The 23,784-nt window shown below is 42.9% G+C and overlaps 3 protein-coding genes across 5 annotated transcripts in view; 1 reads left to right on the forward strand and 2 right to left on the reverse strand.

Annotated features, from left to right (window-relative positions):
- The window catches only part of ugp2b (UDP-glucose pyrophosphorylase 2b), a 19,621-nt gene extending 6,963 nt beyond the window's left edge, over positions 1-12,658 (reverse strand). Inside the window, exons 1-4 of one of the 2 annotated variants that reach the window (XM_035606385.2) lie at positions 11,973-12,658; positions 8,957-9,084; positions 7,495-7,602; positions 2,813-2,998 (exon numbers count right to left, since the gene is read on the reverse strand). In XM_035606385.2, the coding sequence (XP_035462278.1) occupies positions 2,813-2,998; positions 7,495-7,602; positions 8,957-9,055 (393 nt within the window). In that variant the 5' untranslated portion in view covers positions 9,056-9,084; positions 11,973-12,658. Of the gene's footprint in view, positions 1-2,812; positions 2,999-7,494; positions 7,603-8,956; positions 9,085-11,157; positions 11,423-11,972 lie in introns of those variants that run through there. The other variant, XM_035606384.2, reaches the window with a different exon arrangement.
- A 463-nt stretch (positions 12,659-13,121) lies between these two features.
- On the reverse strand, positions 13,122-18,483 carry mdh1ab (malate dehydrogenase 1Ab, NAD (soluble)). Its single transcript, XM_035606388.2, has 9 exons — positions 18,330-18,483; positions 17,398-17,496; positions 16,982-17,078; positions 15,498-15,673; positions 15,144-15,266; positions 14,863-15,039; positions 14,371-14,484; positions 13,908-13,997; positions 13,122-13,691 (listed from the first exon to the last, which is right to left on the reverse strand). The coding sequence occupies exons 1-9, from the start codon at positions 18,330-18,332 to the stop codon at positions 13,569-13,571; spliced, it is 1,002 nt and encodes a 333-aa protein (XP_035462281.2). The 5' UTR covers positions 18,333-18,483; the 3' UTR covers positions 13,122-13,568.
- Positions 18,484-19,001: 518 nt separating this feature from the next.
- Positions 19,002-22,676, forward strand: LOC118283932 (carbonyl reductase [NADPH] 1). Of its 2 annotated transcripts, none has more exons than XM_035606389.2 (7): positions 19,002-19,182; positions 20,236-20,350; positions 21,143-21,312; positions 21,426-21,533; positions 21,620-21,828; positions 21,943-21,996; positions 22,098-22,676. In XM_035606389.2, the coding sequence occupies exons 1-7, from the start codon at positions 19,017-19,019 to the stop codon at positions 22,269-22,271; spliced, it is 996 nt and encodes a 331-aa protein (XP_035462282.1). In that variant the 5' UTR covers positions 19,002-19,016; the 3' UTR covers positions 22,272-22,676. The 2 variants fall into 2 exon arrangements, with proteins under 2 accessions (XP_035462282.1, XP_035462283.1); XM_035606390.2 differs by having other exon boundaries at positions 19,102-19,232.
- Positions 22,677-23,784: the final 1,108 nt, after the last annotated feature.

Consider the following 23,784-nt stretch of genomic DNA (forward strand, 5'->3'; position numbering starts at 1 on the left):
TTATTTGCACGAGTTTCCCCTCGACTTCTTTGGAACTTGCGACCCTTTGGGGCATTGAAGAATTCACACACACACACACACACACACACACACACACACACATACACATACACACACACACACACACACACACACACACACACACACACACACACACACACACACACACATACACACACACACACACACACACACACACACACACACACACACACACACACATTATAATATTGCTTCACAACTTGCTCCAGGATGTTGACGATGGGTTTGAGTTGTTCTTTTCCACGATGCCAGGAATATGATTATGGTTCCATTTGATTTTGTTCAAATTTCTTTCTTGAAATTGTTATATTGTGCTTTTTATGTATATATTTATAAATTGTGTCAAAAAATAAATGCAAATTGAGGCTATTTATTCTATGCAATGGTGAAAAAAATTGGCAAAATAAATCAAAAACTGTATAAAAAAAACATGACCGCTTAGTTGGTTTTCGTACAAGTGTTTCATTTTGTTGGGTTTCGTCCAACAGTTTTCATTTGGGTGCGTCCCCAACCTGGACATGTGGGACATCATGTGATTCTCGTCAGTAAGACGAACTCGAAAAACTGAACTCGTCTTCATCTTCATAGATGGAGTCGCTCAGGTGGAAGCAGTAACTGGTCTGCAGCCAGGGGGCGACGTGCAGTTGAACCTGAGGGTTCTAACCAACCTTCCACGTCTGCTCTCGTGTGAGTGAACTCAGGTCTGGTCCAAAATAAACGTGCAAGAGGCCGCGTGGTGGCTGAGAGAGGTGTTTTCACACAGACGATGTGTGTGTGTGTGTGTGTGTGTGTGTGTGTGTGTGTGTGTGTGCGTGCGTGTGTTCGTGTGTGCGTGTGTGTGTCTATGTGTGTGTGTGTGTGTGTGTGTGGGATCCATTTTCTCTCGTTCTAAATGGCTTGACTCAGTGGGGATGTAATCTGATCAGACCTGAGCAGAAAATGGAGAGCAGTGTGCGGAGAGGAGGAGGAGGAGAGTCCCGAGAGGCCGTTATGAAACACACACACACAACATAAAGTCAGTTACACTAAACTGTACACACACACACACACCAAAGTCTTGGCATCACCATCGCTCCACACTTTAACCAACGTCTTAATTTATCTCAGGAGGTCGTTACTTTCACCAAGTCCAAGCTCAATCAAGGGACCAGTTGTACGGCTGATGTGGGGAATACGTTTCATTTTAAATCCTACTACCAGGTAGACGCCACACACACACACACACACACACACACACACACACACACACACACACACACACACACACACACACACACACACACACACACACACACACACACACACACACACACACACACACACACACACACACACACACACACACACACACACACACACACAGCCTCCTCTGTTTCCTCTGCCAGTCCCTCAGACCTGCAGACCCACAGATCCTCTTTCACTACAGATGTCACACTGAACTCCTTTCAAACGTCCTTCAGCACCCCCCCCCCCCACCACAAATAAAAACCTCATGTCTCCACCTCGGTGCCTCAGATACATTCAGGCCTGTGTCATGTCAGCGTCATGTTAATGAAAGGCAGCTGCTGTATATATTTTTTTGGAGTCACAGAGGAAAGTCCCGGCATCTCTGGCGGAATCGTATGAAAACTTTTAAAAAAAGCAGAATGAGACACTGGAGTCCAACTAACACAACGCAGCTCGTTCATATTACATCAGACAATGTGTGACTTCCTCCGCCTCCTCTCACGATGACACAGCCACAGTGTGCGTGTGCTGGCGTGGCTTCTCTTCTTCCTCGGTTGTAAGTACAAATGTCTTAGGCAACACCTAACGCCTAACCGTTGATTCACCGCTACCACATCACAGATCTGAGAACTGACAGCTGTGACGGGCTCAAATTAAGATTATTATTCCCCCAATTCATGCGCTGCGTAGGGAGATTTCATGACAGCAGGAAAATGAAATCAACAACAATAAAAATACCAGAGACGATCAAAACTACAGAGAACAAACAAAAAATGATCCATCATTTCTCCTGAAACTAAAGATCCATCTCTGGTTTGAATGCCTGATTTTAAATTAAAGTTTTCACCAGTGCGGTTTGGTTCAGAGGGTAAAATAAGTTGTGTGATTCAAAGCCCTTCAGTCAGTTCTGTGACCTCCCTCTCTCTCTCTCTCTCTGAGTGACTCATGAGTCAGTCTTGTTTCATCAGTCCTGCTAGTTACACATTCATATGGTGAACGTTCATAAGTCGCTCACACATCAACGGCATCATTGGACAAATGTGAAGAGTCGAGATCATGTCTGATATTTAAGAACGAGACCAGTTAAGAGAGTATTAGGGTCAAGTTGAGAGAGAGAACAAAAAGGAGACCTTGAGAATAAAGTTAGAACTTTACAGAGAAAGCTATTGCCAGGGCTCACGCCTGATTCCTGAGTTGCTTATTAAATTTTCCAGTAAAATTACGACTTTATTCTTGTAGAATTACATTATTTTCTCATAATATGACGACTTAATGCATCAGATTGAGTTAAAAGTCTGTCTAATTGATGTGAATCAATCAAAGTTTTTGGCCACTTGGATGAAGCAGAAACAAGTTGTGATCATTGACATATTATCATCTAATGAAATCATAATGGCAAAAATATTCGGAATCAGTTTTTCCGAGTCGCCAAGGTCTTGAGGGTAATATCTGACCGTTAGGCTGCTACGTGCTACGTGCTCGCTAGTTTAGTTTTTCCTAACTGTTTGGCTTCACTCTCCGAGGCCTCAGGGAGCTGGTGTACCTCGATCTGCTGCACGGTGAGGTCCAGGAAGGTGTTCTCGTTGCGGACGCTGATCAGGCTCTTGGGGCCCTTGCAGCCCATGCTGGTGCCCAGGCCCCCGTTCAGCTTCACCACCACCAGCTTGTTCAGGTTGTCGGCCACGTTGTCCGGCAGACCTCGGGCGGCGATCTTATCGTAGGGCTGGATCTGGAGGGGAGAGAGAAACACCTTTACTGCTCACTGCAAACAAACATGACGTGGTTCAGATAATAGACGAGGCAGCAGAAATCAATACCGAGTACCGTGTGTGTGTGTGTGTGTGTGTGTGTGTGTGTGTGTGTGTGTGTGTGTGTGTGTGTGTGTGAGGCCACAATCGTGGGTCAATAGCTCTTGACATCAGTGTATTCACACATCACGTATTGATTTGTTTCTTTTCCTCCCACAGAGCAGGAGGAAGTGAAGAGAATAAGAAACAATTTGTGTTTCATGCAGCTTGAAGGACATTGATGAACTAATTATACATGCCACTGACGGATCAGGTCTATCCGGTGCTTCTTCAGAGTCTTCCTCATCACCACGCCCACAAATTCAGGGTTGCGATCACACGCTGCTGATGCTGCTCCTCCGTGTGAATGTACGTGGTGGAAGAGCAACGTTCCATTGTCGAATCACCAGTTCACTGAAGTGATGCCAAAGAGTTTTCACAATGTAGCGCTGAGATGTCACATACTGTGCGCTCCATTTAAGCTGCTTTACCTCCGCCTACTCCTCCCGCTCCACCCACCTCCACCCCAGCACCTCCTTTTCAGACTGTGTCTGACTTCATCAGCGTCTTGCGTTGTTCTGCTCTGGGGGTCTTTGGCCGCTGCTCTCCCTGTCCTCGGTCCATTAAGGCATGTTGAGTGGTAGGGACGTGTGCTCTCCCTACCTCAGGCTTTCTATGTTTGCAAATGGAGGGGGAGGGAGGTTATGTTTCCCTGGTTTGGTTGTTTTTTGGGCGTCTTTAGCTGCTGCTTTTCACCAACTCTTTCTTTTCACAGATGCGTTGACATGAAAACTTTTTTTTACAGAATAAACATTACACACGTACGTGTACATAAAATTTGAGTTAGTTTACATTTGATGTACAAGAAAATGTCTCTTGTCTTAATTCAAGTAAACATATATTTGGTTGTATTTGTGTTTCATTTCTATTTATACATTTTTTGTTAAACTGTCAAATATCAAGCCTGAAATACATTTCTTTGTTATAAGGGATTTTGAATAAAAAAAAATAAAAAATCCTATCAGTATTGGAATAATTTTTTTTACACCTTAATATAGTAAACAGTTCCCAAACATCCCCATCAGTCACGCTCCCGTTATTCAGGATGAAATTCACACAAAACTGCTCCATGGTCCTTCGGCCATTCTTTCAACTGCACGAAAAAAATAATAACGTCCTTTAGATGCCAACAATTAATTATTGCTGTGTCGTGTCAGTGGCGAGTTCAGTGGCCAATCTAATTGGAAGCGAACTTCACAGACTGAACAAGCTCCTGAATAATCGATGTGGCCTTGGGAGACTCTCACTTCCAGAGGCCGTCTTCAGCTGTGGTTGCTAAGAAAGTTTAGAGTAACGCTCGTCGTTCTCATCACTTCCCTCTGCCTCCGTCTCTCTTTACGTAACCCTCAGTTTCACTGTGAGGCCCCCTCGCCCTTTTTGCCCTTCATTCATCTTTTCCTGCTCCTCTCTCCATCTGAACTCTCCTCCATCTCTCTCTGTCTCTCTCTTTAGTTTTTGAATCTTTTTTAAATAATTGAGGCGACCCAGAATCTGAGATTGATGCAGTTCGTCCAGCGAGCGACTGAGGACGTTCTGTTAATGTTCGGTGAGGCGGAAGCAAATACACGTCCGGCCAAGGCCAGTGAGCAGCATCTGTGGCTTGAATCCAGCTGAACCTGTTTCTCTTTGTTGAGACGATGTGAACCACAGCTTGTATTTACAAAGAGAGAAGGGGGTTGACTGTTTGATTTAACTAGAAAGGCAGAAAGACAGCTTTACATCCTTGAGTACAGCAAACATAAACGTATGGTTGGTGATAAGATCCTTTTGGCCATTGAGTCTCTGCAGGCCCCAAACCAAAAGGTTGATTTTATAAATGACGTATATCACAATAACGTGATGAAGTTTCTCAGTCTGGAAACTCCGACGCCTCTGCTCCCTCGAGGTTCTGCTCCTCACTGCTCAGGTACTTTTCATTGGCACAAACTGCCGACCTCAGCGTTCCTACCTCGAGATCAGTCCACATCAGATAAGTGTTATCTCCGTCGTGCCTTTTCACTTGTGTACTTTGGAGCTCACACACAAAACACGGCAGCCCGGCTGTTCAGGAAACCGAGGGATGACACGGAGAGCCTCCCCTGTGACTGACAACGAAGGAAGACCGACAAAAAAGTGCTATTCCAGCGAAAGGACAAAAAGGAAAATCCTGCACGGAAAAAACACTCATGACTCTGCAACTGACAGAAGGAAACTGGTGGGTTGTGGTCTAGTTCACTGCCAGGAAGCCTATGAATAGTCAATGCACAGAGGTCTGATGTACTGTAGGTACACTAATGACTGTAACATACAACGTGTGTGGCATTTTAAGACAGGGAAAATAAATGCCACGATCATAGACTGTATATGAAAAAATGGACTTATTCACCAGGTCCCGGAAAAATGAGGAAATGTGGAAAAACCTGAAGCCTGTGTTCTCTGGAATCACCAGCAAGATGAAATACTACATCATTTTATGGGTTCAACATAACCTTACCATATCAAAGAACGTTAATAATGAATAAAATGTTCTTCACGTCGTCACCAAACCTTCGAGGAGGTCATAAATTCATCGGGTGAAAACAGCCTCTCTGGAATCCACCCGATGGATCGTCGTCTGACATTGGGAATGTAAAGATATACTCCACAAACAAAATGTCGCTCCTTTATATCTTCTGGGCTTTTACTATTAGAACTCTGATAATATCGACTACGGAGTTGGTCTAGGGTAGAAGTGTGTGATTATCTTATTGGGTCAGAGTAACACGTGTCCTGCGTAGGGTCATAAAAGGAGGTGGGTATTTTCCATTGACACATATCGGCACATCTGCACCTGCTGTTGAATCCAGTCCTGTTCAAAGCTTCTACTTCCAGTTGGACCAACGGGAGATGGGTTGATGATTGTCGAAACCTTCCCCTTGTGTATTTAGTCTCTGTGCTCCACAGGACTGTTTCGTTTAATTCCCTGGAATTAATCCGTCTCCTGAGTTTTACCAGCGTTTTAAGTTTGGATTCCTCCGTTTCTTTCGTTCCAGCTCCTTTGCCTCCAAATGGCGTAAACCTGATTCTTCGGCTTGTCTGTTCAGCACCGACTTGGCACCGTCTGCCATTTGGATCCAGAAACCCCTTCACAGAACGTAACATTCTTGATTGGCTTGAATTATTGATATGATACGAATGAAAGTCGAGTGAGGAGGAGGAGGAGGAGGAAAGGAGGGCCACCCTTGACAGTGACATGACGGCGATCCGCGAGAGGAAAGGTGTCTCACTCCGTTGGATACGGTCGGAAAAAAAGAATCGGTTTAGTTGTGGTTGTGCTGTGGTGTCACCACGTTTGAGAAGTGCTGTCGGGCGGCGTTCAGAGAGCCACAGCCAGGATTAATTTAGGCCTATCAGCAAGTTACTGAGAGAATAAACATTCATTAGTGTCGAGTAAAACTGAGAAGATGGAGATGAATCCATGCAGTGTGCAACTATGAGTGCACAAATAATAATATTTCACATTCACACGTACTAATCTTCAGGGTCGGGTCAGATTACTTTGAAATGCAGTCAGTTACTGGTGACAAATTACATGGCAATTTTTGTTATCATTAACGTAATCCATTGGATTACAAAAATAATGTAATTTAATTGGAATACTTTTGGATTACTTCAAAATCAAACAATAATGGACGCATACACAAAAACTTTGAGTTCCACAAATTTACGCTATGAATCGCTGAAAACAATTTCAATGCATGCAAATAAAATGCATTTAGTATTGGTTATTTTATAATAAAAAAAATAATAATATATATATATATTTATATATATTCTTTTTTTTTCTTTGCGATTTTTAAAATTGCCATATATTAAAGACATAATCAACATGTAATTAAGTAATCAACATAATCCAATAATACATTTTTTCAAATGTAATCTAGTCTGATTAAAGTTACTAATTTTTGTAATCTGATAACATGTAATCCGTTCCTACCCAACCCTGCTAATCTTCCCCGCCTCGTGCAGCGGGATGCTGAAAAGTAGGAGAGGAGATATTGACCTTATCGTATATTTCTTTGTTGCAATGGGATGAGCCTTCATATTTGAGGATGTGTTGTTGTTGTTTTTTTACTTCACTGGATTTCCTGGATCTTATTTCCTCATCGCACACATACATGCAGCAACACTGTGGTTAGATATTATCTGTGTTCTGTTCTCTACTGAATGTAAAAACACTTCCTGGTTTAGTTTTTACTACTGACGAGCCGATTGGCTTTTAATCCAACACCCACTGGATTATTGTGGGGGGAAAAACTCGTAAGATGCAGATACAAAAGAGGCCGCTTGCAAATAAGGAGAGTTCGTACTCGATGAACATCCAGTGATTCATTTCCTCCCTCGCCCCACAGACACCTACCGAGTCCTCTGGAGGTCTCTTGATCTTGATCCACTCCACCGACGGACCCTTCACCTGAAGGAACCTGTGGAACAGATTCTTGAAGCCCTCAAAGTTTTTCTTGGAAACCTGAAAAAAGAGAAAAGAAAGGGAATATTTAACAATATTTGAACCCTTTATTGATTCCAGAAAGGCTGGCTGAGCTTTCGCCAGGACACTGCTGCTGCTGATCTCATGTACCTGACCCTGTTCATACAGCAGAGCTTGTAAACTAGGAACTGAAACTTCTGTTGATTGTGGCTCAGGAGCTGCAGAGGGTCGTCCGTTAACCAGAAGGATCGGGGGTTCGATCCCTGCTTTCCCAATGCTGAAGTGTCCTTGAGAAAGACACTTTACACTAAAGTGCCTCTGACGGCAGCGTATGAATGTGACAAAAAATGTTTTTTAAGCAGTCGTTACGTGTTCGATTCAGCTTTAACACATGACCACATTTCATCAACGCTACATGAGTCACACATCAGTCCATCCGAATTAAACGTATGTTCAAACAAGGGGGGTCGAATATCAGTTCCACATCAGACAGAATCTCGAGTGGCTTTATTCATGCTCCATAATTTGCCTGGCAATTAGTAAAAAAAACCATTAAAATGCATTTAAGCTCCTGAATAAATGTAAATATATGATTTCAAATGTGTACTTATATAAATCCATCGCCGCAGTGTGATGCTGATGAATAAATAACCGTGTCACCGCTGTGTTCCACATGTGTGTGTCTATACATACTGGAGTCCTGCCAAGTTCAAGCAGTGTGTGTGTGTATGTAATTAACAATGTGTCTATGCGCTTTGTGTACACGCAACGCGGCTTTTGTCAGCGTAACTGTCCTGGTAGATACAGTACAGTAACTGGGAACGCCCCAGTGAGACCCACTTCTAATCTTATCTCTGTACATCATCCTATCTTCAGTGATTGTCGGCGTCCAGAGAGTCACCTGGTCAATGTCTGAAAGAGGCAACTGGCAAAACCCTGGGGTGTGTGTGTGTGTGTGTGTGTGTGTGTGTGTGTGTACATCCAAGCCATTTTGAGTGAGTTTTGTCTCATTGACTCATGAGTTATCAGTGTAGTTTTCTCACAGCGTCTTTGGAGTCAGTTTGCATTTGGGCCTCAGGTTTTGATTGATAAGCTGCTCAGGGTTCCACACCCAACAGCAGAAAATCTTTTGGGCAAACATGTCAACTGGGTCTATTATGAATTAAGCAAAAAAAAAAAAAAAGTTCATCCCCCAATGCAACTTTGTGTTTGTAACATTGGCACCATGTTCCAGAATGTGTCACTGTTGTGCTTTCCCAGTGTGTGTGTGTGTGTGTGTGTGTGTGTGTGTGTGTGTGTGTGTGAGACCCCCTCCCCCTTGTAAATCGTAACCAGATGGAGCCGCGGAGAGCGGAGTCAGAGGAGGAGGGCGAGTCCGTCAGTGTGAGCGCACCTCTCTCTCGGCCCCCGCCGTGGTGTCCAGCAGTTTCTCCAGCTCGGCGTGCATGGAGCTCTCCAGCTGCTGCCGCATCATTTCTTGGAACTGAGCCATCCCTCCGTTGGCCACGCCTTTACCCAGACCTGGAAAGAAAAAGGCAAAAAGAAGGTGGTTTCAAGCAGCTGAAACAATTCTAACGTCAAACATATTCCCGGAACCTCGGAATGCCTCTGTTACTCATTTTCAATAACTCAAACCATCTGCTTGAGTCTCGTCCATAGCTTCCCTGAAGGCATCCTCCTCTCTAAAATGATTCATATTGTGTGTTTATGCCATAAGTTGTATGTTAGGAGTTTTCTGTTCAGGTTTGGTGTGTAGAACTTCTCCCTTTCCCCGAGACGGGATGAGAACGTACGGTGTCGGTGGCCTTCGGGTAACGTAAGCTGGTTTTTAAAACATGAAAAAGGTCTGGAAAGAATTGGGTCAATGTTCACACCAACAGGACATTCTCCAGAACTTTCCGTTGCGTCTGGGTCCAGAGCAGGAGAGGAGGCAGGACGTAGTGATAACTCGCTCGCTGTGAGTTTCTCCTGCTGTATTCTCACGTGGGCTCCACTGGGAGATTTTTCAGGGAAATCTTACAAAAAGCGGGTTAGTTAGGAAAAGTTCCAAAAAAAGAGCCTGTCTGTAGAAACATGGCGGACTCTACATACGTAGATACAAAGTAGGGCTGCAACTAATCATAATTTTCATTATCGATTAATCTGTCGAATATTTCCTCAATTAATTAAATTGTTTGGTTCATAATACGGTGATAGACGCCAAACCTGTTTCCCAAAACCCCAACATGATGTTTTGTTTTGTCCACACACCAAAGATATTCAGTTTACTGTCACAGGAGCAAAGAAACCAGAACATATTCACACTTAAGAAGCTGAAATCAGAGAATTTGGACTTTTCCCACTATAAAAACTACACGAACCGATTAATTAATAATCAAAAACAGTTGGCGATTAATTTAGTAGTCGATTACTAATCCATTAATTGTTGCAACGCTAATACAAAGGGCTCATTCAAAGCTAATATTAGTTTTAGATCAGTGATTATACACTTCTGAAAATATAATTATGAATATATTATTCCCCCTAAATCCTACACACTGGAGCTCAGTGAACTCAGTGAGTGTGAGTGAACTGACTGGGGGCAGGAGCAGTTTAACAATTATACCTTTCAACTAAGCTCGACATGCCACAATCATTTTAATTGTCAAGCAGCGCAGGAACAGTCGCTGCGGACGCACGCGATCACTGCTCACATGCGGAGGAAAAGTTCCCTAATGAGACGGATTTGAAACCTTTCGGAGCCTGGTTAGTTGTTTTTTTTGTGTCTGTTGTGATCAAAAGAGTTTGGATGTGTATGTGTAATAATCTATTTTTTTTTTCTTTTTAAAAAGGTCTGTTGCAAAACTTTTTCGAATCAGCTGAGGATTGATTTGATTCACATTTTGTGAGGCGGTGTGAGCAACATGGGGAATGTGTTCATCATCCATCTCCGTAGGCCTGTCACGATTATTAAATGATTCGACTTATACACGAATATGAACTCAATAATCTTTATTGACTCAATAACAGCCGGTGTGTCCACATGGACGTGTGTTGACAGGAGAATGAAGTCCAGCAAAGTGTCGCTGCTTCTGTCCTCTCGTCTGTTCTCGTCGTATGATTAATAAATCACTGGTTTGGTTCATATAATGTCAGAAAATATGGATTTCTTGGTATTTTTTCTAAAAAAGGCACCATGTCTTCAACTGGCTTGTTTTGTCTGAGACCTAAACACAAAGTCGAAACTCTGGATAACATTTCTCTCGGGCCGCAGCGACACAAATCAGTCAGTACAAACAAATGGGATTAAAAATGACGATATTATTGTCTATTGCAATCATTTCGGGCCACAAAAAGCAGTTGTCTTGACGGCGAGGCCGACATCTCTGTGATCACGAAGAGATAAATGTGAAAATAAAACTAAGACATCATATGAATTCAATAACTCTCAGTTTTTTAAAACTCTGACAGAAATAAGCCTGAGCAATGTAATCATCATCATCATTCAGAATGCAACAGATGAATAATTCACATCAGAAGAAGGACTGGAGCATTCAAGGATGTTTGTGTTCGGCTCAAGGAAGAAGAATGAAATACAAGAGTGACATCACTCACCTGCTACATAAAGTGCCATGTTCCAGCTGCCTAGCAACCTGCGACCAGGTCGTCAACAACAACAACAACAACAACAACAACAACAGCGAACTAAATCCACCCAAGCAGAGGAAACCTGCAGCTCAACGATCCAGAGAGGAAGAAGGAGAAAATGAAAGTTCCTAGGGAGGTCATTCATCCAGAGAGGCGGGGGAGTCTCCTCTGACACATGCTGCCCGGAAGGAAGAGCAGCGAACAAGTGACACAAGGACACACTCGATCCGTCGCTCCGGGTGTCTCCGGGTGTCTCCGGTGTCTCCGGGTGTCTCCGGGTGTCTCCGGGTGTCTCCGGGTGTCTCCGGTGTCTCCGGTGTCTCCGGGTGTCTGGATGATCTTTAACCCTCCTGTGGAGAGTGACCCGCCTCTCGGTCGCCAGCGGCTCCGGACCACGTCACTGATGCAGCCGGTGACACACCACGTCCGGCCATGGCTTGTCCTTACCCGCCTCTACCCCCCCCACCCCCCCACCCCCAGCATTCCATCGCCGTCTTCTTCTCCGCACGATATCAATCATTAACCGGCGACATTCACCGGGTCACTTCGAAAAGACTGAACGAGGCGGAGGATGTGACCGGAGGATGGATGCTTCGTTCCGTGAAGATGAAAACGCGTCTTGCGGGCGACGAGAGCGGGTCCGTGAACGCACCACGACGAGTGGAGCCGACGGTTGTCGAGTGTTGGTCCGAAAGACGAACACCCGTCGAGCTACGGTAGCTGACAGGAAACGGACATATTATCATATCTTTAATATAATTATGTACAGGCATGTATCTTACTGTGAGCCTGTCGGATGGTGGAGGAAGAGAGGGTCGACGGGCTCGGCCTGGTCCTCCGGGTCTGAAGAACCACCGCAGATCCCGCAGAAGAGACGACGAGCAGCGGCGTACACTTTATATTTTTATTTTTTATTTTATTTTAAACAATTTTCACCCTACTACCCTGGTCGTCTGTTTCCCATTCGACGTGACAGAAGAATACATCAATAAAATAAAACAACAAAAGATTAAAAACAGAGAAACTTAAAAAATAAGTAATTTTTCTTCCGGATTTTATTCGAGGGCGAATGGGAACGTAGCAGGAACACGACAGCCAATCAAAACGCTGAATTTTTACTGTGACGCAATTTCGACAACCAATAGCTTTCGGCAACGTACGACGTGTTTCCTGACACTTCCGGGTGAAGATGTGGAAATGCAGTATCAAAGATTTCCAATATATCTGTCAATATCAATATAATTTTAAGTAACTCGATATTTTAAATACTTGTATGATATTTTTCACATACTGGTGTAATGTGTAATAACCGTAGTAACTGGCTGGGCAGCAGTCAAATGCACCACATTCACTCCATTAGTGGGAAGTAGCGAGATACTGTACTTAAGTAAAAGTACTGCAACCAAGCTGTCATAATATTTCACTACACGCAAAGTATTACAAACGTTTCTTGACCCCCATGTCTAAATTCATACAGTAAAAAAGTTCATTAAAACTGTTTTAAATGAGGCTGCAACTGATGATTATATTCATTAATTAAATGGCTTTAATTTTCTGTTAATCACTTCAGCACTGACGCTAACTATATGTGTATTTATTTATTAATTTTGTTTCCCCCTTTTATAATTGGCACATTGTGCATTTAACTAATAACAAATGTTACCATAGATTTTATTATATAAAAGGCTTATAAAAGGCTGACGTTACATAATCATTCCCTCATTCTGCTGATGCTGCTGGGTAGTAGTTAGGGAACGCCGCCCCCGCCTGGTGAAACTGAGACATTGCACCGTACATCCGTCATCTTTTGCAGTGGAACAGTAAACTACTGGTGCACATATTAATATTTCTCCATCTGTACAATTTGAAGTCACCAATTCACCTAAAACTAAGCTAATGATACACGTAAAAAAAACACACGACTACATTCCTTTACCTTTTCAATTGTTTTACCTTAAAAGTTTTCTCATTCCAGTGTTTGAGGACTTCGTGCATCATTGAACAACATGTAACAGTCATCCATTAACTAACCACCACAGAATAAAATACAGACTTCAGAGTTGGAGACAAACTTGTGTGTCAAAATGTACAGTAACCCAGCAACAGGTGTTTCTGGTGTCTACCGAGCAGCAAAAGCCATACAATCATTTATAAATCTATTTATATATATATATATATATATATATATATATATATAAATATATATATTTTCACACAAGAATAAATCCAACTTTACAGTCATAAACTCGGACTCACTCTCTTGCGCACACACACACACACACACACACAGATGCAGGGGTTGGAGTGCTTTGTTACAGGCGTGCGTCTGGAGCTTTGGGGCTGTCTGAGTGGCGGTCAGGTGGCCCCACCTGGTCTAGTCATACTCCCAGGATAGACACAGCCGCGTCTCTCTCCTCCATCAGCTCTGCCGCCGTAGCATCCATTTTCAATCGGGAGAAGTCATTTATGGCCAGGCCGTCCACGATCTTCCAGGTCTTGTCCTGAGGCGTTAAAGGAAAACTTTCATGAGTCTTTTTGTGATGCGGGACAAATAGCTAACAAACAAATCTTCAACGCCTCAAAATGTTCCAGTTAATTCAAACTGAATGTGACGGAATGTGAAAACACCAGATACAAGTCGCTATAGTCAATGTCAGACATTTTAGAGGACATGAACAGAAGGAAAACACCTTTTTGGAGTTTAAGATCAGCCTCACCTTGATCTGGACGGGGAACGAGTATATGAGGTCGTCTGCGACTCCATACGAGTTGCCAGAGGAGTAAACGCCCATAGAGGTGAACTCACCCTGGATTAATAACAAAACAGAAAAGCAAAAAAAGAGGTTTAACTGGCAGTGCAGGTATTTTCATATGTGACCTGTCAGACTGGATCGACCTCAGAAGTACAAACAATCACAGCGTAATAATTAAAACACACATTATAATTATAATATGACAATTTTACAGTTATCATTTTATTATTAAGGCACTTTTATGACCAAAAAATAAATAATAATACAGTGGAATTCAAAATCATGTTCCGTATTCCTTACCGTTTTTCACCTTATATCTTTTTATTTCTACTTGTCATTAAAAAAAGGATGATTGGTGTCTATTCATTTTATGCTTCAGATATTCAAACGTCAGAATGACGGTGTGTATGAAAACACGGTCGTTTACCTCGGGGGTTCCTGACCAGATCTCTCTCATGTGGTCGCAGATGGCCTTGGCTGCAGACATGGCGCTCGACAGCTTCCGGGCCTTGATGACGGCGTTGCCTCTCTGCTGCACCGTCTGCAACACACACCACGAGGACCGACAAATTAAAATACACCAATATGACCATCGATTTGTCCAGCCAGTGGGTGAAAAGTCTGTCGCAATATAAAATAAAGTAAAGTTCTATTATCGTCTCAGCATCAGGAATTCCAATTCCAAAAACAGACTGATTTAATGTGATCAGGAAAAATCAAATTTCAGTTACTTCTCTTGTCAAATATACCTCCTCTGCATTCGATCATTTGATTTTTTTAAAAACAAATGTTTCCATAAATATGCTGCCGTATTCCTTTACTCTAGCAAAACCGTGAGTCTATGGTCTTGGAATTGTTTTAAGCAGCAGACATGGGAGCTGTATATAAATGCAAAATATAAATGTTTTCGTCAGCTCACAGCTATGAAATCTCCTTTGAGCCAGGCGTCATCCTTGACGGCGTCGAAGCAGGCGAGCTCACCGCCGGACATGTTGACCAAGCAGTGGTGCACGTCTGGGTACTGGGTGGATGAGTGGTTGCCCCAGATGATCACGTTCTTCACGTGGGTGGCAGGAATGCCGCAGCGCATCGCCAGCTACAGGACACAAAGCAAGTTCTCCAGTTTTTAAACAAACAGGGGGAAAAAAAGTAACGCTCACATATGAAACGATTGATGGATATGTCTGACGGAGTGTGCACCTGAGAGCTCGCCCGGTTGTGGTCCAGACGCGTCAGGCAGGAGAAGTTCTCTTTGGGGATTGAAGGAGCAGACATCGCTGCGATCAGACAGTTGGTGTTAGCGGGGTTTCCTACAACCAGCACCTGGTAACACACACACACACACACACACATTACTAAAATACTCACAACCTGAGTGTTACAATGAAGTCAACATTGTAACAGATTAAATACCTGCTCACCAACAATCCTAATTGACCTTTGGGACAGATTCGCTCCATTTAAAAGCTTTTTTTTTGCCCTAGATTTTAAAATCTTATTCTTATGAAAAGTTCCGCCAAAAACGTATTATTGTGATTTTGTATTTGTTATAACCTTGACGGTCTTCTTGGCGTACTTCTCCAGGGCGGCTCCCTGGCTCTTGAAGATGGCCACGTTGGCCTTGAGCAGGTCTTTCCTCTCCATGCCCTCCCTCCTGGGCATGGAGCCCACCAGGATGGCCGCATCCAGGTCCTTGAAAGCCACGTCTTCCTTGTCGGTGGCGATAATCTCTGCAGATTATAGAGATATTCGAGTTCATATAACAGACATTTTCCCCATATACAAAATGGTTCTTTTCTACCTGTGAGGGGCCTGAGATTCATGGGATTCACGGGTCAACATCAAGACTTTTACCAACAAGAATAATACCTGACACGGTCACAAACTATGGCTAGCGTTAGCATTAGCAGTTGGTGAAAGTTCTATGTCTGAATCTCTCCAATGTTGCCTCTAACCATCTTGTCGCGCACATTCTTGCATATCAGCAATATTCATAGTCTCAGAATTCCTCAATGAGGGTGAGAGAGTGGATAGTTTCCAGCCAGAGGGTTTTTAAACTTCTTTGGGGGTGCAAACAATGTTAAACAAAATATTAGGCATAGCAGATTATTTTTATATACTTTAAAACTGGACTGGAGGGAACTTTAAGTTTAATGAACTAGAGCTGGTATTGATATTAGGGCACATTTTGAGAAACGCCTTTTGGAGGTAGGTGTGTGTGTGTGTGTGTGTGACCAGTATTGTACTGTGTGACAGTGGATATCTGGGCCTATCTCAGTGGGTGAAGGGTTGTGTTTGCAGCACAGTGGGTTAATACCGGGGCCCCTCACAGCCGCCGTGCAAAGAAAGCAAAGCACCGTTTCACAGGAAAAACACCGGATCACAATGGAGGGCGACGCGTACCGGCGCCTCGCGACTGACGTCACCACAGCAGATATGTTAAAGTGACAGGCCCATATTCGTCAAGTCTGCCAGAGCAGGAAAAGAGTGTGTGATACATATTTTGGTCCTTTTGACAAAGGGGATTTTATGACATGTTTCGAAACGAAGGAAAAATATTTCCACCTCTTGTCAGGATTCGGGAGAGCTGCATAGTTTTATGAAACTGTCTGCATCTCCCAGCAGATTGTAAATAAGATTCTGTGCAAAAATATGAAAGGTATGAATGTATGTTTAAATGTCCCAGATATGCAAGGAGGCTCGGCCCATTCCTGGAGAGTGTAAGTTATTGCAGTAGACAACGTCTGGACATGAGGTGAACAAAATAAATCGAATGTGGCTAAACAGCAGTTTGCATCAGAAAGATACATGGAACTGTTTTTTTGGAGATACTGTTCCCATGTATCTTTCTGTTGCAAACTGCTGTAGAGAGACCGAAATTTAGAAAGCACCAGTTTTAAAAGGGAGAATGCAATCCCTGCCTCACAGCACATAAAAACATCTTCAACCTGAAATAATTCAGATCCGACTCCAAAATGGCCTCTACAGAGCAAATTGCAATGTCGAAATCCACAGCACACGTGTTTGATGATGCTAACCTCTCAAAAGTGGGAGGGCACAGTCCTGCAGCTCCATGACAACGCCATCCAGGACCGGCAACATCGGCGTAATGTCCAGAAGGAGCAAGGCGATTGGCTGGCGGAGGGAGGGAGGGAGGAATGAAACACAATGACCTGAATTCAAACTGTAACTAAGACGTATGATAAAGCATAATGTCCACGGAGGACTCGATGTCTCTGGAACATTGAGTGCCAAGGCCTAATAATAATCCATGTGGCTCCAATGACTGTGGCACGTGCCACGTGGATCTTGAGCTTTAAGGGTTGGCCTAAGACTCTCCACATTAGATCCATTTCAGCAACGTAAAGGACAATCCTGGGGACGAGAATGTGCGATCCAGAACAATTCACACAACATCTGTTTTCGGAGTTACCCGACGGACGCCATTCCTTACCTGATCTTTGCCAAAGACATCTCCCTTGGCTATGCTGAACAACAGGGAATAGGCGATCTGCCCGGCAGCGCCGGTCACCAGGACTCTGATAGGCTCAGACTGCAACACACAAAGGGCAGAGACAGAACACTGCTGTTAAGTAAATATAAGAAACTGACTTATTATTATTGTGACAGGTTATAATGTTCAACACAAGTGGGCTGGACGTCCGCTCCTGTCTACAGGATTTACTAAAGCAGGGGGTCAGTTCAAAAATAGACGTGCTGCCTTCAATGTGGTGCCGTTACATGATAGGGGGTCGACCCTTTTGGCTCGGGCTGATACCGATATCGATTATTATCTCTAATCTAAGAGGCCGATAACCGATATTTTTGCAAAAGGGTGAATAGGGGTCAACATTTAGAATAACACAAACTCTTTACTTTGTTGAAAGGCCTTAAAGCATATGTTCTATTTAGTTTGATTGTAAAGTGCCTTGAACATTGGGAGAAGCGCTATATAAACCCAATGTATTATTATTATCATTATTATTATTAATTAAATCGGTTTAAAACATGGCCGATAGAGATAACCGTAAAAACGGTGAATATCGGAACCAATTATCGACCCGACCGATAATTGCTCTATGACATAACAGAATTTTATATCGTTCATCGGCATCTTTGCAATTCAACTCGAACAAAATCAATTCAATCCTTAAAAAACTCTAAAAAAATAGCGTAACATTTTTTTTAAATATATATTTTTAAAACCGTGAGAACTGAATGTCCTGCGGGGTTTGTTGCCATTCACAGTTGTGTGGTTTAATCCAATGAACTAACTTTGACGAACTGTGTTTAAACTTTTATGAACTGTGATAGAACCGATATTAATAACCAACAGTTTCCCTCGACGTTACAAGAAGAAGAAGAAGAAGAAGGAGATCTACTCACCATGTTCACACGACAGACTTGACAGCTCTTCACACACACACACACACACACACACACACACACACACACACACACACACACACACACACACACACACACACACACACACACACACACACACACACACACACACACACACACTAACACACACACATCCTCCTCCGTCTTCTTCTTCTTCTTCTTCTGCACCGGCGAGCAGCGACCACACGGAGCACTGGCGCCACCAACGGACTCTGTTAGGTAGTACTTGTGCTGCCTTCGCGTAATATCGGATTTATGGTAAATACGAGTTGCCAGACGTTTAAGTCTGCACCTGAACGCCCCTTTTAAATCGTAAATTACGAGCGGGAAGCTTCAGTGTCCGAGAAGCGGAGAAGAGGATCGATCCAGTAATGGATGTTACGCGAGTCTTTAATTTTCAACGGTGCGAGAATTATTAGCTGTTGCTTGTTCACCTAATTTAAATCTCTAATCTCTGTACACTTTACTTGATATATACCAATGTTTTTTATATCGTCCTATCCACATAAAATGACTGTCGTCTGCTAAGCTAGCTGAGTTATTACATTAGCCGTTTCGCCATTTCTTGTACATGACTTTCTCGTAATTCTTTGGGGGATCTGGATCTTTCCGACTGGCACATGAAGGCGGCATTATCATCCTGGATATATAGGAGCGTGGATCTGTATGGTAACTGGATGCCGTATCCAAAATGGCGGCGCCGTTCAGTTCTATAGAATTTCCGCATCCGAGAAGGGAAAAAAAAAGAGCTCCTGGCTTCCGTGTTACATCCGGGGACTGCATCCCGTGTGTTGCGCAGTGACCCTGCTGCGCAGGACTCCTTCCAGCAGCGGTGAGTCTTCTTCATTCTTCTCTTCTGCAGCTCGTCGACACCAGCTCACAGTAAGAATCCTCCACTCACAAACTGAGTGATCTAATTATTATTATCTTATTATCATAATTAGTTAATTGTTATTTTTTTAACGTAAGCATGTGGAGGTTTTTTTTCCCTGCTGAGACGCTCACATCATCATCATCACTGTTGTTTAACTTGGAAGTCAAGTGAATTTCACTTTCAGTTGCTGCTTCACTGGATCTTAAAAAGTCACGATGAAGCAGGAAACTCTCGTCGTGATATATAAAGTTATTGAAAGATAATAGTCAAAGTTTCATCTATTCAACTATAATCCTGCACGAATCCTTGCGCAGCCGTTTTTACATGGAGGTTGTGAAATCATTATAACATCGTGCACTTTAAAGCACATTAAAGTGGCTTTGACGTTAGATTGATCAACTTGAAGAATCAGACCTCCACGTTGAATGTGTCCAATGATCTTCCAGGACCTTTTAATGCCTTACTTCTGCTTTGTTTCATATTCTGAGATCGTCACCATGACTCAGCACTTTTTCAATCTCCCACACAAACCTGTCTGATTGTAAGACTGACTCAGATCACTGGACGAAGTCTGTGGCTTATGTGTTATCCACTGTATTTTTCCTTCATATAACATAATAGAGCTGCAACTCACGATTATTTTCATAATCTGTTAATCTGACGATTATTTCCTTGATTATTGATTAATTGTTTGGTTCATAAAATGGTTGAAAATGTCGATCGTGTTCCTCAAAACTCAAACATGATGTTAAGTTTTGTCCACACGGCAAAGATCTTCAGTTCACTGTCACAGAGGAGCAAAGAAACCAGAACATATTCACATGGAAGAAGCTGAAATCAGAGAATTGTGACTTTTTTCTCCATAAAAACAACTTGAACTGATTAATCGATTATCAAAACAGTCTGCGATTAATTTAGTCTAATTACTAGTTGATTAATCGATGAACTGTCGCAGCTCTATATATTATGAGTATTTAATATGTGAGTTCATACACTGACGTCTCTGTACAGACATGTCCAGCAGGGTTGCCGTGGTGACGGGCAGTAACAAGGGCATCGGTCTGGCCATCGTCCGAGATCTGTGCAAGAAGTTCCCAGGAGTGGTGTACCTGACCGCCAGAGACGTGTGAGTAGCTCACCTGACACCTGATGAGTGGCATTATTACACAGCTCTCACAAGACGGGGGATATTACACCAGAGAGTTTAACAAAGCATCCATTTAAAACTCAATCTCATGATTTGGGCTAAAACCGAGATTATGCATCTGTGTTAAATTGTTGATTCAGCGTGGCGGAGGGTTCCCAAAGAGCAGGGCCTGTGTTTTTAATTCAGCAGAGATGGAACAAGTTAATGTGTGACAGCACACTTCCCACGGGAAGTCATGGCAGCTTTAATTATTGAATAACTTAAATCTACAGTGTTTTTTAGAAGAAGTTATTCACAGAAATTGAATATATTGTCCATAACTCTGTGTTCATATAAGAGTTGGACCCGACCTCCGTGTGTGTCTCCATGTTTCTTTTTTTTCTTTTTTTTAACCTGGCCTGCCCCGCAGCCTGGAATACAGCATGAGGAGCTGAACACCTTGTTGTGCCTTTAACGAGAGAGTTTTAATATACTCCCTTGTCTGTTTTATTATTTATTTAGTTATGTTATGATTTGTCACCGGGCCGGACAGGGGGACAGAATTGGGGATGGGGGCACAAACAGACACCACAGAGAAGGGACCATACCTGCAAGAGAACGGGGAGGGGGGGTGGGGACAACACAAATTATTAGGGCACATTTTTTTTCAGCATTATGTTGATATTCAGGTTCATTATTTCAGGTTTGGGTTGTTGTAAACTATATGTATATATAATTATTGAAAGAATAAAAACAAGAAGAGTGAAAGTGAATTGACACATTTTGCTGCAGCGGCCGCGGTGGCGAGGCCGTGGCGTCTCTGTCCTCTGAGGGAGTGACGGCCATGTTTCACCAGCTGGACATCAACGACCTGAGCAGCATCACCGCCGCCGCCGCCTACTTCAAGGACAAGTACGGAGGCGTGGACGTGCTCGTCAATAACGCTGGGATAGCGTTCAAAGGTACAAGTAGAATGATATATATATATATATATATATATATATCGTTTATAGACACGATTGTGAAATAATGAGAAGTCGTATCTGCATTAACTCTCTCACTTTGCTCTCTTCAGTGGCCGACGACGCTCCGTTTGCCGTCCAGGCGGACGTCACCCTCAAGACGAACTTCTTCGCCACCCGAGACATGTTGACTCACTTCCTGCCGATCATCAAAGCAGGAGGTGAGAACGCACAACTGGACCAAGTGTCACACACCACGAGGTTTGGCGAGCAGCTTATATATATCCTCTGTATTGTGTGTTTTTAGGTCGCGTGGTAAACGTGTCCAGCTTCGTCGGCGTCCGGACTTTGAACATGTGCAGCGCGGCGCTGCAGCAGCGTTTCCGCAGCGACGACATCACCGAGGACGAGCTGGTGACGCTGATGCAGCAGTTCGTCGACAAGACCAAGACGGCGGAGCACAAGCAGGCGGGCTGGCCGGAGACGGCGTACGGAGTGTCCAAGACCGGCCTGACGGTACGACCGATCGATCCGTCCCTCTGTCCTGCAATAGTCCTCATCGTCAAAAAAAACCGGTTTGGTCTGAAACACTGATTAAATACGTACGTGTCTCTGTTTGTGTTTATTTAGACGCTGTCCATGATCCTCGCTCGTCGTCTGTCCAAGGAGAGACCCAATGACGGGGTAACCACGGAAACAACTTATAATCAGACAACAAACATCATCACACTTCCGTGTCTCCAGTGACGCCTCTAACACCGGGTTGGTGATTGTGTTTTCCGTAGATCTTGCTGAACGCCTGTTGTCCAGGTTGGGTGCGCACCGACATGGCCGGTCCGAAAGCCCCCAAGTCCCCAGAGGAGGGCGCCGTCACTCCGGTCTACCTGTCCCTGCTGCCGGCCGGCGCCACGGATCCTCACGGGAAGTTTGTCTCCGATAAAGAGGTCCAGGTCTGGTGAACGGGTTGGAAAACTGAGCGTTCGTAAAAAGCTTCAACACAGAGAAGATTTTTTTAAACCCTAAAAAAACCAACATCACATGAGAAAAAATAATAATATTTTGAGTATTACTGTAACACTAACGATCCACATGAAGCCAAAATATATATATTTTTTGCAGATAAACCAAACTGTGATGTAGGTTAAACAAACCAAATACCCCAAATAAATTATATTATTCCAGGTGTGCGCGCGTGTGCGTGCTGCATTAAAGGCGAAAATAATCATCCTTTAATTATTTTAGGTGCTATGACTAAACTTTTGATTTGTTTCACGTTGCCTCTGGTGATACGAACTTTTCTTTGAAAACAAAAACTGCCTTGTGAAACTCATGTTCTAAATAAAATGTTTTTCTGGTAAAAAAAAGAAAAGAAAAAGCATTTTTCATTGAGACAACACATTCCTTCATCAATGCATGAAATCACCTAAATAGACTTTAAAACCAATAAGACTGATGTTGATGAGAGGAAATATGACAACTACAGTACATTGTACATTCAAAAAAAGAATCCCACGGTCGACAAGCAGGAGGTTTCCAACGTTGATATTCCCGGATCAGTGACGAGGGAAACAGACGGCCGACATTTTCCTCTTGACACTTGGAGGAAGACTGGTTATGAACGTTCATCTGAATATCACACACACTCACTTAAACACTCAAAAGGATGCAACAAGACTCTCTGATCTCCATATTTGTTTTAAAGAGGTGTTAATTTAACTGTGTTTATTTTGGAGCCTGTATTTCAGGCAGTTACGTGCCGTTGCGCTGCTTCAACATGCTAGTTTAAATATGTTTTTATTATATAGTGAGTTTTAAAGAAAAGCACCTGAAAAAAATGTGTCAATTTTTTCTTCCTTTTTCTGTTTCACAAAAACAAAATCAACGTAAAGGCAAAAACACTATGACAAAATTCAAATGGACAAGAGCAAAATTAATAACAGGACAATACAAAAATTGTAGAATTACAATTTTTTTTCCATCTGCACACGAACCCTGACGTTATTTCAGGAAGTTCTTGTGTGTGTGTCTTGTAAAATTAATATTTTTGGCCTTATGATATTGTTTGAGATTTTCTGTTTGTGACATTTTTAATATCGAAAGATAAAATAAACACAATATATAAAAAGTACAATAAAGACATAAAGGTCAAATCAATGTAGGTTTCCCTGCAGTAAAACCTTCAACAGCACGGCGCCTAGTAATTCTGCTTTATAGACACATTTATGAGAGACATAATCACACACACACCAATAAATGACAGTCTCCCTGAAGAAATATTAATAGAGCAGACATGACACAAACATGTCATCACGTTTTTTTAAATATAAATCTGAAGTTGCTGGTGAATATTTAATTTTCCTCCGCGTTAATTCTCGTTCAGAAGAGTCAGTTGTTTTTATTAATCTTCCTGTGGAAGCCGTTCAGAAGGAGCTTTGGTTTTAACTCGAGTATCAGGACATTGAGCTGCTAAGG

The sequence above is a fragment of the Scophthalmus maximus genome, chromosome 10, assembly GCF_022379125.1.
Source record: "Scophthalmus maximus strain ysfricsl-2021 chromosome 10, ASM2237912v1, whole genome shotgun sequence".
NCBI lineage: Eukaryota > Metazoa > Chordata > Actinopteri > Pleuronectiformes > Scophthalmidae > Scophthalmus > Scophthalmus maximus.

Bases quoted from the DNA above. Each gene is read 5' to 3' on its own strand.
- mdh1ab (XM_035606388.2), bottom strand. The intron at 15,040-15,143 runs GTGCACACTCCG...TGTGTCCTGTAG, and splicing joins ACAACCGGGCGAGCTCTCAG to CTGGCGATGCGCTGCGGCAT. The intron at 13,692-13,907 runs GTGAGGCTGATC...TTAACGCCTCAG, and splicing joins CGTTCCCCGTCCAGATCAAG to GACAAGACCTGGAAGATCGT.
- LOC118283932 (XM_035606389.2), top strand. From the start codon at position 19,017: ATGGTAACTGGATGCCGTATCCAAAATGGCGGCGCCGTTCAGTTCTAT. The intron at 19,183-20,235 runs GTGAGTCTTCTT...GTCTCTGTACAG, and splicing joins CAGGACTCCTTCCAGCAGCG to ACATGTCCAGCAGGGTTGCC. The intron at 21,997-22,097 runs GTAACCACGGAA...TGTTTTCCGTAG, and splicing joins AGGAGAGACCCAATGACGGG to ATCTTGCTGAACGCCTGTTG.